This window comes from Ovis canadensis, chromosome 2, assembly GCF_042477335.2.
Source record: "Ovis canadensis isolate MfBH-ARS-UI-01 breed Bighorn chromosome 2, ARS-UI_OviCan_v2, whole genome shotgun sequence".
NCBI lineage: Eukaryota > Metazoa > Chordata > Mammalia > Artiodactyla > Bovidae > Ovis > Ovis canadensis.
The window spans coordinates 76,932,501-76,945,771 of NC_091246.1; the positions used below are offsets into that span (position 1 = coordinate 76,932,501).

Consider the following 13,271-nt stretch of genomic DNA (forward strand, 5'->3'; position numbering starts at 1 on the left):
ATATATATGCAGAGGCATATGCACATGATAATACTATGTGTTTATAAATGAGTATAAAAGGGAAGAAGACAAGACAACTGTGCTAGTTGCATGTAGCACCTGTTTCTTGTTTTTTATAGATTAGCAGTTATATCCTTACAACTCTGCAGCAGAGGTCATGAAGACATAAACACCTTTATGCTTGGAGTTGCACGGAGAACTGATTAGTGGCACACCAAGCAATTATCTCAGGGTTTGATAAGGAAACAGAAGAGTCACAGCAACAGAAAAAAAGGAGAAGGAAAAGAAAACCTCAAACCAATGCAAAACACAGTTCAATCAATGCACTTAAAGTAATAATCAAGATGTCAAAATGCAAATATACTTACAAACTTCAAGCCTCAGGATAGATTTTACTCAAGAGTGGTCCACCTTTTTTTTTCAACCATATATTTAAAATATTTAATTCTCTACCCGCTAAAATGCTTCAGCTACTGTCATTATTAGCACATCAGCTGATTAAATCCTGACACAGTCACACAGACCCTGTGGATATCTCAATTCCCCCTGAGCCTGAATGAACACGCGATGCCACAGTTACGTCATTCCTACCTCTGACATATAAATTGGCAGGGGCAGAATAGCGAGTGCCCGCGCTGTTGGTAGCAACACACTCATATTTTCCTTGGTCAGATTCTTCGCTCTGTTCGATCTGAAGGGCTCCTGCATGGATATAAAATATATTGCCAAAGAGATGGTCAGAGAAAGCTTTCTCAGAGCAGAAAGCTAAACCTCTTAACAATATGAAAAGCCCTGCAAAGGAAGATCCGCTCAACGTCGATTCAATCTCTTGCCAAGGTGCACAGACAGAAATGATGCGATGAGAAAAACATACAGAGATTATTTCTTCTTTTTTTAAAAATTTTTTACATCATCAACACTAGCATAATAAAAACTTATCTTTTCCCAAGCAAGAATTCTACTCATAATTAATACGCTTATTTCCTAGACTATAAAATGAAGATGGGTGAGACTGCTTCAAGGAAGTATGGCTTTTAAATCAAACAAAAGATTAATTTTTTGGTTTTTGTTTTGTTTCATTTTGGTAGCAAAAGTGGCGCAAAAGAGAGGTACTCTCAAAAAAAACCAGGCCGGGTTTTCAAGAAAGTCTTCTGCTGAAGAAAGCCAAAAATACGCAGCAAGCACAAAAAAGGCTGCATGAAGCAAAAAAAATTAAAATTAGTCATTATATATCATGAAAATATTACTTAAAGAAACAAAACTCCCTTAAGACATGCAGATTTTTTAAGAAAAGAAAGACCAGTTTGCCACGACTTACAATCATTTATTACGTTTGCTGAAAAACAAAGAGTAATTGAATTAGAAGGTTTTAAAAAAGTTAAAAAGCACGGCCTACGCCAGCCCGGAGAGCCAACCAACCACTGCTTGAGGACCTCGAGACGGATCCCCTAAGACACCCATCAAAATCCACCAGTGGGATTAGCAGTGTGGTGTCACAAAACCCCAAGAAAAATACAAAACAAGAATTATAAAAGAAATGCACACTGAGTCAAAGTCTGAAAAACCATCAATACCACATACCACCAAGAATACTCAGCACCTTTTGTCTCCAGAGCCTGAAGGACAGAAGTTCGAAAAATCCAGAGGCGAGTAATCCAAGAAAAAAAAGAAGTGGGAGGGGAAAAAAGCACTGTTGTCAGGTTGCAGGCGAGTGTGATCAGGTGGAAGGGGGAGTCATTCTTTGACTTTTAAGACAGTAAGAGAAAAAAGAATTGAAGAACAAAAGCAAAAACCTTTTGAAAGATAAAGACAAAAAGCAGGTGTTCCAGGCTGTCTTCTGCATGTCTGCCACTGTTCTCCAGACCATCTTGACTTTGGTCCAGAACAAGAACAGCTAAGGAAGAAAAAAAATGATCTTTTTTTTTTTTTCTCCAGTTGGACAAAAAAAAAGGAAAAAGAAGAAAAAAGAAAAAGAAAAAAAGGAAAAAGGAAGAAGAAGAAAAGAAAAAAAGAGGGACAGATGGTACGCTGTGACTGGTCTGTGGTCTAAAGACCTGGATATGCTTTCTTTGAAGCATATCACAACTTAAAGAATCATTTTCATAAAGAAAGAAATGAACAAAACAAAGAGAAAAAGGAAAAAGGAAAGAAAAACTCACAAGATGAGAGTCACCAATCATAACCAAACAGTACAAAGGAAAATTATAAAGTTGATGGACATTATTGGAATGATTTTGAGAACAGGACAAAGATGAGAGTGATGAAAGGACAGAAAGAATGAGCAAGATCATTCTGTGAACGTTAGTTCAGCACTCTTACCTCTTATTGGTGTACCACCTGGGTGGATAATATGAATGCAAATAAGATTAGAAAGAAGAAGCATTAGTACGAGAAGAAGGAGGCTAGGGCTGGGGAGAAGAATTAAATTAGATTTACAGAATTAAATAAGGTCTTAAAAGAAACTTGAATTACTCTACTGGTAAAACAGGAATATATTAGATAGTATTATTAGATCATAAAAGCAAGTTGCATTATACCACAGAGGGCAAAGACCACAATAGGCAGCATTGCCTTTATCAGAGAAGCAAATGAGTTCTTAGGTCTGGGATTATACAGGGTTAGAATTATATCTTATATGCCTCATACTCTTAAAAAAAAAGAACTAAACAATATTTTTAAAGACATAACTGGGGGAAATACTGGCTAATCTATTTAAGTATATATATAGATATGTATATATATATATACTATTATAGGAAATACTAAAGACTAACTAGAAACAAACACTGTTCATTGGATATATCTTACACTACTTACATTGCTACATTTGTGTGATATAACTTGTGTATTATTTTATTTTTCTACATAGTGTTCTTACAACAACAGTTCCGTGGATGTGTGAATGTGCACGCCACTAAGGAAATCTTGTGTCTACACTGACAGTTAGTAAAATGCATGCCATGCATTTTATTAATAATAATAATAGTAATCTGAATATGGAAATTAGTGGGGGTGAAGTGCGCTTCAGAACTAAGCACTTACCAATAGATTCTGGAGATTTAAATACGGAGAGAAGAAAGACAGCATAAAAATATTATTATATTCCTTATAATTTGGTACAAATTTTTCAGAGTTAAAGCTTTATATACTAAATCATCTATGTTACAGGTGAATAATTAATTCTTTATTTACAATAACAGAATGCTAATCTACACAATTCTGCTGACAACAAGCAAAAGAGGCAGTTAACAAGACGCTTTAACATCACAGGACAGGTCAAAAGCTGAGAATTCTGGGAAGACAGGCAGTTAAACAACTTAGAATTATATTATCAATAGTACTACCCATGCCAAAATAAACAGCTTACTAGTATACATCCCTGTGAAATTACCTAGGGACAGGCTCTAAAAATTAACAGATTTAGAATTATCTCTACTTTTAGTCTAAAGAGAGCAAATGAATAAACTTGGGGTGGGGATGGGAGAGGGAGAAAGGGCAACAGGTAGCAAGAGAGAGAGATAGGAAGAGAGAGAGAGAAGCAAAAGCTGGAGTCTACACCAATCAAAAGCAGACTTCTGTAGATCCAGTCACTGGAGGGTTTAAAAATCTTTAGTGCGGGCGCACACTACTGTGGCAAATGTGTAGAAAATACTCACTCATAATAACACTATAAAAATATTAATAAAAATCCCCTCCTTTCATTAGTACTTTGTAAAGGACTTTATAAAAAATACATCTGGATACTTATGAGATAACATTTCTGTGTTTTATGTATTAGTGAAAAGAAAGCAGATGTGCCCAAACTTACTAAACGTTGGTAGTTTGATGAGTTAAAATGTAGAGAAGACAGAGAAACACGCTTTAATAAAACGGAATCATTTTAGTGTTTAATATGAACATTTTTGATTTTTAATGGATATAACCATTGGAACTCCTTGCAAGTTTCAAATGAAGTCCAATGTTGAAATAAATTTGTTTCAAAAGAAAACAGAGAAATAAGAAAGAAACAGGAGAAAATGAATCCATCAAATACTGCAGAAGAGCAGTAAACTAAAAAATAAATTATCAAAAATACAGTCACAGCAGTGAGCAATGTGGATTAAACAGAAGCTGCAAAACACAGAGAAGAGAAGAAAGACAGACTCTGAAACAGGCTATGACATCACAGACGTGGACAACACATTAAATAACAGAGAAAGAGAAGAGGGAGAAAAATTAATACCTAAAAAATAAAAATAAATAAAATGAAAATTAAAATAGAGAGAAAACTAAAAAGAAAAATTAAAATTCTCTAGGAGATCATGGAAACAGTAACAAGACCCTACCTGATCGTAACTGCTTAATACGGCCATTGTTGTTGCTTGTGTCGACGGGTAAGAAATCTTTGAACCAAGTGATTTCTGGATCCGGATTCCCACTGGCTGCACAAAGCATGGTGGCGGTGCGTGTACGCTCAACCACCTTCAGCTGCGGGCCCATATCAATAGTAGGGAAGCCCCGCGGAATTTGATCCTCTGCAAGACAAAAGGTGATACAAATGTGTCATGGAGGCAGATACCCAAGATTCAGGAGGTACTGACTGTTAACCTTTCCCATTACTTAGCATTTGTTGAAAAACTAACGCAATCCAAGTGGCATCGCACTGTTAGGTTAGTGTATGGTAACAATGTTGTTCCTGGCAAGAGGAGTGCAGTCCAGGAAGAGGCTGAAAACCTAACAAATAGCTCAAATGTCATTAAAAACCATGACCAGGAGATGAATCAAGTTCTCTGGCAGCACGGAAGCAGTCATTATACGTGTGTGTGAGGAGGTCAGTGAGCACCAAAAGAAAGCTATGAAATGAGCCATGAGGAAAGTCAGAATCAGTATCAGTTCAGTTGCTCAGTCGTGTCGGACTCTTTGAGACCCCATGGACTGCAGCATGCCAGGCATCCCTGTCCATCACCAACTCCCGGAGTTTTCTCAAATTCATGTCCATTGAGTTGGTGATGCCATGAAACCATCTCATCTATTGTTGAGTTTTAGGCCAACTTTTTCACTCTCCTCTTTCACTTTCACCAAGAGGCTCTTTAGTTCTTCACTTTCTGCCATTAACGGTAGTGTCATCCACATATCTGAGGTTATTGATATTTCTCCTGGCAATCTTGATTCCAGCTCTTGCTTCTTCCAGCCCAGGGTTTCTCATGATGTACTCTGCATCGAAGTTAAATAAGCAGGGTGACAATATGTACTTGATGTACTCCTTTCCCTATTTGGAACCAGTCTGTTGTTCCATGTCCAATTCTAGCTGTTGCTTCCTGATCTGCATACAGATTTCTCAAGAGGCAGGTCAAGAGAGTTCCAGAAAAACATCTTTTTCTGCTTTATTGATTACGCCAAAGCCTTTGACTGTGTGGATCACAACAAACTGTGGAAAATTCTTAAAGGGAAGTCAAGTGGCCAGAAAGAAAGGCACATCAGAAGTACAAATATTCAGAAGGAAACTTTTCCTTGAGGGAAATCACTGATGCAGCACAGCTAGTTTTAGGAGGGCATGGAGAACCAGCAGGTTAGCTGGACTAAGCTATTCCTATTTTAGTCTATTATGGTTTTCTTTTAACTTTCAAGTAAAACTCTATGTATTTTTTTTAACACAAGTACAGGTTCAACCTGAATTAATTCCTCTGTAGAGAGTTTTAATTTGTCAGAAAAGTATCTGAAAGTTTCCCTTACAAAAGAAGAAAAGAACAAAAGCAACTCAAGAGTGCAACATGGAAACATCCATTCCTTAGGGTGAGAGAATACCTTCCTCCATTCCAAAGTCCTGAACCACTTTCAGTCATTAAAAAGATGAAACGGGTCAATTTTGAGTCTTCAACTCATCCAAAGTTCATTTCTCCCTTGCATGCATGCTCAGTCACCAAGTTGTGCCGACTCTTTGTGACCCCCTGGATTGTAGCCCATTAGGCTCCTCTGTTCATGGGATTTTCCAGGCAGGGATCCTGGGCTGGGTTGCCATTTCCCTATCCCTAATCAAAATTTCTCCATATCTTAGATCTTGAGAAACTAAACTCCTCTTAAGCCCCTCAAGCAAGACCCACATTGATATCCTATATGACCAGTTCTTCCAGTCAGTGTTAGAAAGGTATATTCTGTTGAGGCACTGAAGGCATTTTAGTTATATGGGCAATAATATTTGCATTAGAATTTGGCTGTTTGAAAACTATTATGAAACATTTTGACTTTCAATTGGACCCTGGAGTTAATGTAATCATCACTTTCTCATGACCTCTGATGAACTGTCATCAGCCACCAACCAAAATGACTCAAAAGCACAACCAGTGAGACAAACGGAAACAATCAGACATGATACCTACCTTCCACTTGGATGTCCCCGACAATTTCTGGAATAATCCTCAGTGTCTTGCTAAACATCCACAATTTCAAAGGAAAAGGTTACATTTTGATGACTCCACTGCCTTGCTGATCAAATCTACGTGTTCTCTACTGTCTCAATACTTAAAGTGAAAGAAAGTGAAGTGAAGTCGCTCAGTCGTGTCCGACTCTTTGCGACCCTGTGGACTGTGGCATACCAGGCTCCTCCATCCATGGGACTCTCCAGGCAAGAATACTGGAGTGGGTTGCCAATACTTAAAGGGTAAATCAAATTTGCGAAATCTGGCTAGTGAAGTCTTTTAAAATCATGGCCCATTTTTCTTAGCCTCTCATGGATAAGCTTCCTCAGAGGAAACATTTCTTCTGCCCACACTGAAATTCTCACCATTCCTTATACAAATCATATCCAATGAGGACTCCATCTGTGTCTTGAGAAAGCCGCACAATCAAAATCTTCTTCATTATAAAGCTTTTCAAAACTCACTCAAACAGACTTAATCTTTTCCTCCTCAGATTAACTGTAGTAGTAAGTACCTAGATGCACTGTCTTGTGTTTTTAAAATACTGTTTAGTTTAAATATATGTATATTTGCTTAGTTGTGTCTGACTCTTTGTGACACCATGGACTATATAGTCCACCATGCTCCTCTGAGCATAGAATTCTCCAGGCAAGAATACTGGTGTGGGTAGTCATTCCCTTCTCCAGGGGATCTTCCTGCCCCAGGGATCAAACCAGGGTCTCCAGTATTGTAGGCAGATTCTTTACTGTCTGAGCCACCAGGGAATCCAATTTATCTCCTCAGTTTATCCTTCTACCACACAAATTTCCCCATGCCTCAGTTGTATCCAAATCCCTTCCCATAAAGCTAGTCTGAATTAACAGAGTTTGAGAAATCTGTGATTCCCAAACCTAAATATGAATATATCACAGTGATTATAAATGTTTCTACTACATGTAGTACAAAACTATTTATGGTAGAGAGTTCATCAGAGGGAATAGTTCAGAACGAGGGAGGGAGATTTTGATTGAGAATAGTAAAAGAATGTCAAAATACTACTCAAGAGTAAAGCTCCGAAGAAATGGATAGTATCCTGAACATTAAACTTGGGTGACTATAAGAGAAAATCAGTGGTTCATGGGGAAAAGTAGACTCTAGCTGTCCTACAGCGTGATCGACGAAAAGTCCAAAAAACTTGCTGAAGCAATTGGGTTTGACACATGGATTCACAAGAGAATATTTTCCTGTCCCATGGCCAGAGACTAAAAAAGAGTTAACTTCGATCAGCTATTATACATTTTACTTAAGTTGAAAGACATGGCTCTTTTGAGGAAGCAGCAATACCTTCTGTTTATCTGAATGCTCGTACACTGTCAGCCAGACCCACATCTACAGTGAACAAGTGCCAGAAACAGTGGTTAAAAGTGGAATTTCAAGATGATATTTCAAGGCTCCAAGCAAAGTTTAAAATTACAAATCAGGTAAAGAGTATTTTGAAAATTAGGGTATGATTCTTTTAATGCCATTTCCTTCTCCAGGGAACTTCCCAACCCAGGGATCAAACCCAGGACTCCCACATTGTAGACAGCCGCTTTACCGTCTGAGCCACCAGGGAAGTCCTACTTTTAATACTCTATTCCACTTGAATTTCATCAGGCTTTTTCTTTTTTTAATGGCTTTAAAGCTTTATTCAGTGTATTTGTAAATCTAAAGCTTAGTTTTAATGTTATTAGGGAGAATAAAGAAAATAAAGAAAAATGCTCAAAAGCCACTGCACCACACTCATTACATTATTAAACATCTCACTTGGCAGCCATTGGTCTGGATTGCTTCAAAGTATAGAATAATTTACCTTAAGTGCCCCTAAGTCAACTACATGCCTAACTTCTTAGAAATGAGTTTCTAAAAAAGCTCTTAGAATTTGTTATTGTCAATTTCCATACTTAAAGCAACTGACTTCTGTTAATAAAACAGTTACCTTGGGATTCCTGAGCTGTTCTTGTCTTTCCCAGGGCACTGAGTTCCTCCATTGGCATCTAACTACTAGTTACAACAGCATGCATGAACACTGCTCTACCAGTCACTACCGTTCTTCAACAAGTTTGTCTCTCTAGAAAGCCATGCCAATATTCTATATACCCATCAGTGGCAAGTGTCAAAGACTTGAGATTGTTGAGCCACTTACTAAAGGCTCTTACCAAAGAAATTTAGAATTAATAACCATTTATAAGAAACGAAGACCTCACCTTGGGGAGCACTGATAGAACCGACTTGTGCCCTATGGAAAGCAGGCTAAAACGTCTGCATGACCTTTCTTTTTCTTCTTGGCTTATACAGAACACTCCAGAGCTCCCTCTCCATAGACACAGTGCACAACAAAGATAATGATTCTTGCATCCTAACCACACGAGAATGTAAAGAGAGCGCCTTTCTTATTTTTAATAAGGGTAATTACATTCTATCCATCCCCCTTTTGCACAGAACTCCTTTGAATGCATATTCTTCATTAAATTTTCATGAGAAACATCACAGTGTAACAGATTTACATAGCCAGAGCTGTTACACGTTGACAGTTGTGGCTTGTTTCCAATCTGACTGTCAGGTATTTGGCAATAAAACTCAGTATTCAACATAAAATGAATGGTAGAAATGATGAAATTTCTAATTGGTATGCTTATCTCAGTGGGCATAGTTTAGAAGATGTTAATTGTTTTTTTGTTTTTTTCATCTCTACATGTATTAGTAATTTATATAAAACTGCCTTGGCCATTTGACTACATCAATTTGACAGATCATAAATGTATGGTACCAGAAACTTGAGAAAAGAAAAACCCAATATCCTTTATATGTTAACCACATGAACTTTTACAGGAAAATACAGAATCAAAAATTAACAAATTGTCATTATGTCAGTTGCTTTCAACTTTTACGTGAGTTGAAAAGAAAAACATTTTGTCCTGTTCATCAAAGTGCTCATTAAGATTTAAAATGCCTTACTTATCACTGTTCCATATTAATATTCAATCACGTAGAATTAGCTACTAATTCATCAACAATTTAAATCAGACTTGACCTTCACAAAGCCATTCCGTCTGTCATTTTGAGAGGCCATTAAAGGGCAGATTACTACATACTTGTGCTTAGTGAATCGTAGAAGTCATACATATTTTGTTTGGAATGGCAGCTATAATAGACCTGGAGATACAGCACATTCTTTGAATCTGTTTGGGGTCTTAATGAAACATGCTGATATGAAACTTTCAGTTCCATTAAGGAAAGAGAAAAATGAACATCAGCAATTTTCAGAGTTAACTTTCCACTGCTGTGGAACTTTTGTTAAAAACCCTTGCCCTCCCCAGAACTTGAAAGGAATATGAGAGGAAGAGTCTATTTTTTTGGGGGGGGGTACAGAATTATGCTTTAGATATCTGTGAATGATCAAGTAATAGCTTTTGCATAATTTTCTCAAACTGCTTTCATTGTTCATCCATAAACAATTTTAATGATGCTTTGCTTTCGCGCCAATTCTGCAAATATTCAATCTCTCTCATTTGATAGGAAACACAAAACTGAATTGCCTGCTAAGACCACAGCCTCCTTCCGAGGTGGCCAGAAGCAGTTCCTCCTGCCTAATTTTGCTAGGACTCAGTGAAGTCAATCAGACAGGTGCTTTGACTCTGGTCCCAAATTATTAAAAGAGTTTTCAGTAAAGGGCTGTTTACCATGATGCCACTTTTCTAATTTATGAATGTATAGCAAACATGTTTATGAAGGAAAAAACATGCCATTTATATCAACAGTATGCTCTTCCAAAAGACATATTAAAAGATATGCCAAATACACTTGATCGTCTAGGTATAATTGACAATACAGTCAACAGTTCATAGCAGCCCCTCTTAAATGCTTTCAAAACTCACAGAGGGCATGGTTATATGTTACTTCCTTTTTAACCATTACAGTATTCATAAACACTTGGAATTAGACATGCTTAGGAAATTTTGACAATCATGTCTGCATTCATTCATGTGGTATCTCTGAATTTCTACTGGATTTATTTAACAGCAACTTTTTCTTAAAATAAAAACACTTTTTATAAAGTAACTTCATTTATTTATTGGCTACCACATGACCTGTGAGATCTTAATTCCCCAACCAGAGACAAACACGACCCACCCCCACACATACTCCAGCACCCACCCCAGCACTGGAAGCATGGTGTTTTAACCATTGGACCACCAGGGAAGTCTCAGTGGCACCTACTTAAACAGTTAATCATTATTTAATTGTTCTGGGGATATAGAATTGGTCTTCTCAATTTAAATATAATCTAGGAGGCAAAACTATCTTTTGCAGTGTTCATTGCTTAGTTGCTAGGTCATGTCCAAATCTGCAATCCCATGGACTGTACATATATAGCCCACCAGGCCCCTCTGTCTATGGAATTTCCCAAGCAAGAATACTGGAGTGGATTGCTATTTCCTTGTCTAGGCAATCTTCCTGACCCAGGGATCAGACTTGTATCTCCTGCAGGTGGACTCTTTATCACTGCACCTATAGTGTCTTAAGTAGTACTAAACTTACAAATTCACAAAATAGTTATTAATTCATATTTTTATAGTCATAGGTTTTATTTAATTAGCAAACAACTTTCATTTGAGAGGTTCAGTTTATGCTTGGCTATTTCTTTAATTTAGTGCAGTTGCTGCACTGGGAAACACACGGTTCAGATCCTGCTTTCTTAATTTACAGGAAAGCGAAAGGGAAAAGTGGTAGTCACTCAGTCATGTCTGATTCTTTGTGACTCCATGGACTATAGCCCACTAGGCTCTTCTGCCCATGGAATTCTCCATGGCAGAATACTGGAGTGGGTAGCCATTCTCTTCAGGGGATCTTCCTGACCCAGGGATTGAAACCAGGTCACCTGCATTGTAGGGTGGACTCTTTACCATCTGAGCCATCAGAGAAGCCCGATTTTACAGGAAGCCTTCCTTCTTATGTTGGTTGTAAGTACCTACAAGTCAAAACGGCAACCACATAACAAAAACCTTAAGTGTGAACAAAATGAAACTCAAAAGAACACAATAGAATGTGTATCTCTACTGTGCTATCCTATCTTTTAGAATAACAGGATTCTTGATATTCAAACAAAAGATAATATTCAAGTGAATCCATCAGCTGCATGTGAGGCAGATGCTGGGTCTTCTTTCACTTTCAGGTTCAAACTTTTCACAGTGGCTGGATATTTTGAAGCTTTAGGCATTTATCTTGTAATGTTACAGAAGCACAACTATCTTTTCAAAGGATGAAACAGTTGCATAAGGTAAGTTTTTCTTAACCTATGTTAAATAGTAGATGGACAGTATGAAAAATAAATAAAGTGTTATACCCTTTATATATGTTGAAATTTATAGCCACCTGTTAGAGAAACAGTACTATCTAAGATAGAAAAAATTCACCTGAAAAATGTAAATATATATTAGTCTTAAGATAGACAAATAAGAAAGTATCTTCAGATTTATGAAAGTTGCATTAGGCTGAAAGAAAAAGACCTTCTGAACTACTAGTTTCAAAAATCTACTGGACAGCCAATAGATTGTCATTCATTCTACAGATATTTATTGAAAGACTTCTCTGTGCAAAGGCTGGGTCAGGCATCGGGTATGAAGTAAACTAGAGAATCTCTATATTGCTGTGATTTAATTTTATCTGTAGGATAACTAGATTCTTTCGGAGTAAAAATAGTACCCGACTCATAGACTGGAAGATTGAATGAGATAATACATTAAATATTCCTAGTACTGCCTGGCACTAGTGCCTGACATCTAGTAAAATACCAGCTTATATGTACTTACTCTATCCCAAGCTCCCACAAAAGATTTAAATAGAACAGAAGCAAGTGACTGCAAGGCTTGCTGTAACAAGAGCTGCAGCAATAAACTAAATGGAAAAAATTTTCTACAAGAATCATAAAGAAACAGGGATTATATAGACATACAAGTGAATTTAGAGGGTGGTGTCTGTGCCAAATAACTTCTTAAAAGGTAGTAAAAAGCTAGCTCATTTCATTTCTCACTCTGAACAAGATTTTAGGCTTTTTGATTAACCAACAGAACAAATAAAACAAATCATATTGTCACTGAATCTGTTCCCCAAAACAAACTTAAAAAGTAACACTAAATGTTTGGGACAGCAAAGCTTTGTTGTTAATAATTGGAAGCACTGATACCACTGGAGACTTACTAGGGTTGCTTGAAGTAGGCAAGGGTGATACAATAATTACCATTTTTCGTAGACACAAAGCAAAGACTCAGCAAAATTGTTACTTGGTCTTGGTTATACACACAGTAAAAAATAATTTTTTCATTTCTTTTAACTCTAAGATTCAGTGTATTTTTACATCATCATGCATCATGTTCTCTCTATGGCAATTACTGTTCTTTGAACAAATATTCATCATGAACAGTGCCATAACTCAGTTATAGTCAACTCATAATGGAAAACACAACAAAAATAATTCCAAATACTTGGTCATCTTTTATTTTTTTTAAACAGAAAGCACTAACGACTAAAGTTTCATGAGATGTAATAATATTTTCATATAAAAGGATTCATCCTTTAATATATATCAATTGACTTTTTTTTTAGCACTGATTCCAGGTAGCAACAGAATTCTGTTATGTGTATTAGCCAATAAAATATAGACGAGAAATGGAAGATTATGAAAATAACGATAAATGTCAATTTCCCTACCAAGCTCAGATTCAGCACTGTGTCTATGTCTTTAACCCTTCTATAATTTCTATTTCAGTTATCTACAAAGGGTTATAAATGGCAAAAAATTCCGTTCGAGCAGACACCCAAAGACAGTACCCGAACCAGAGAAGGAGGCAGATTCAC

The 13,271-nt window shown here is 36.9% G+C and overlaps 1 protein-coding gene across 15 annotated transcripts in view; it reads right to left on the reverse strand.

Moving 5' to 3' along the window:
* PTPRD (protein tyrosine phosphatase receptor type D) overlaps window positions 1–13,271 on the reverse strand; it is a 443,130-nt gene that overhangs the window by 220,834 nt on the left and 209,025 nt on the right. For all 15 annotated transcript variants that reach the window (XM_069576561.1, XM_069576552.1, XM_069576559.1 and 12 more), the window contains exons 4-5: window positions 4,326–4,514; window positions 592–702 (exon numbers count right to left, since the gene is read on the reverse strand). In XM_069576561.1, the coding sequence (XP_069432662.1) occupies window positions 592–702; window positions 4,326–4,514 (300 nt within the window). The remainder of the gene's footprint in view (window positions 1–591; window positions 703–4,325; window positions 4,515–13,271) is intronic.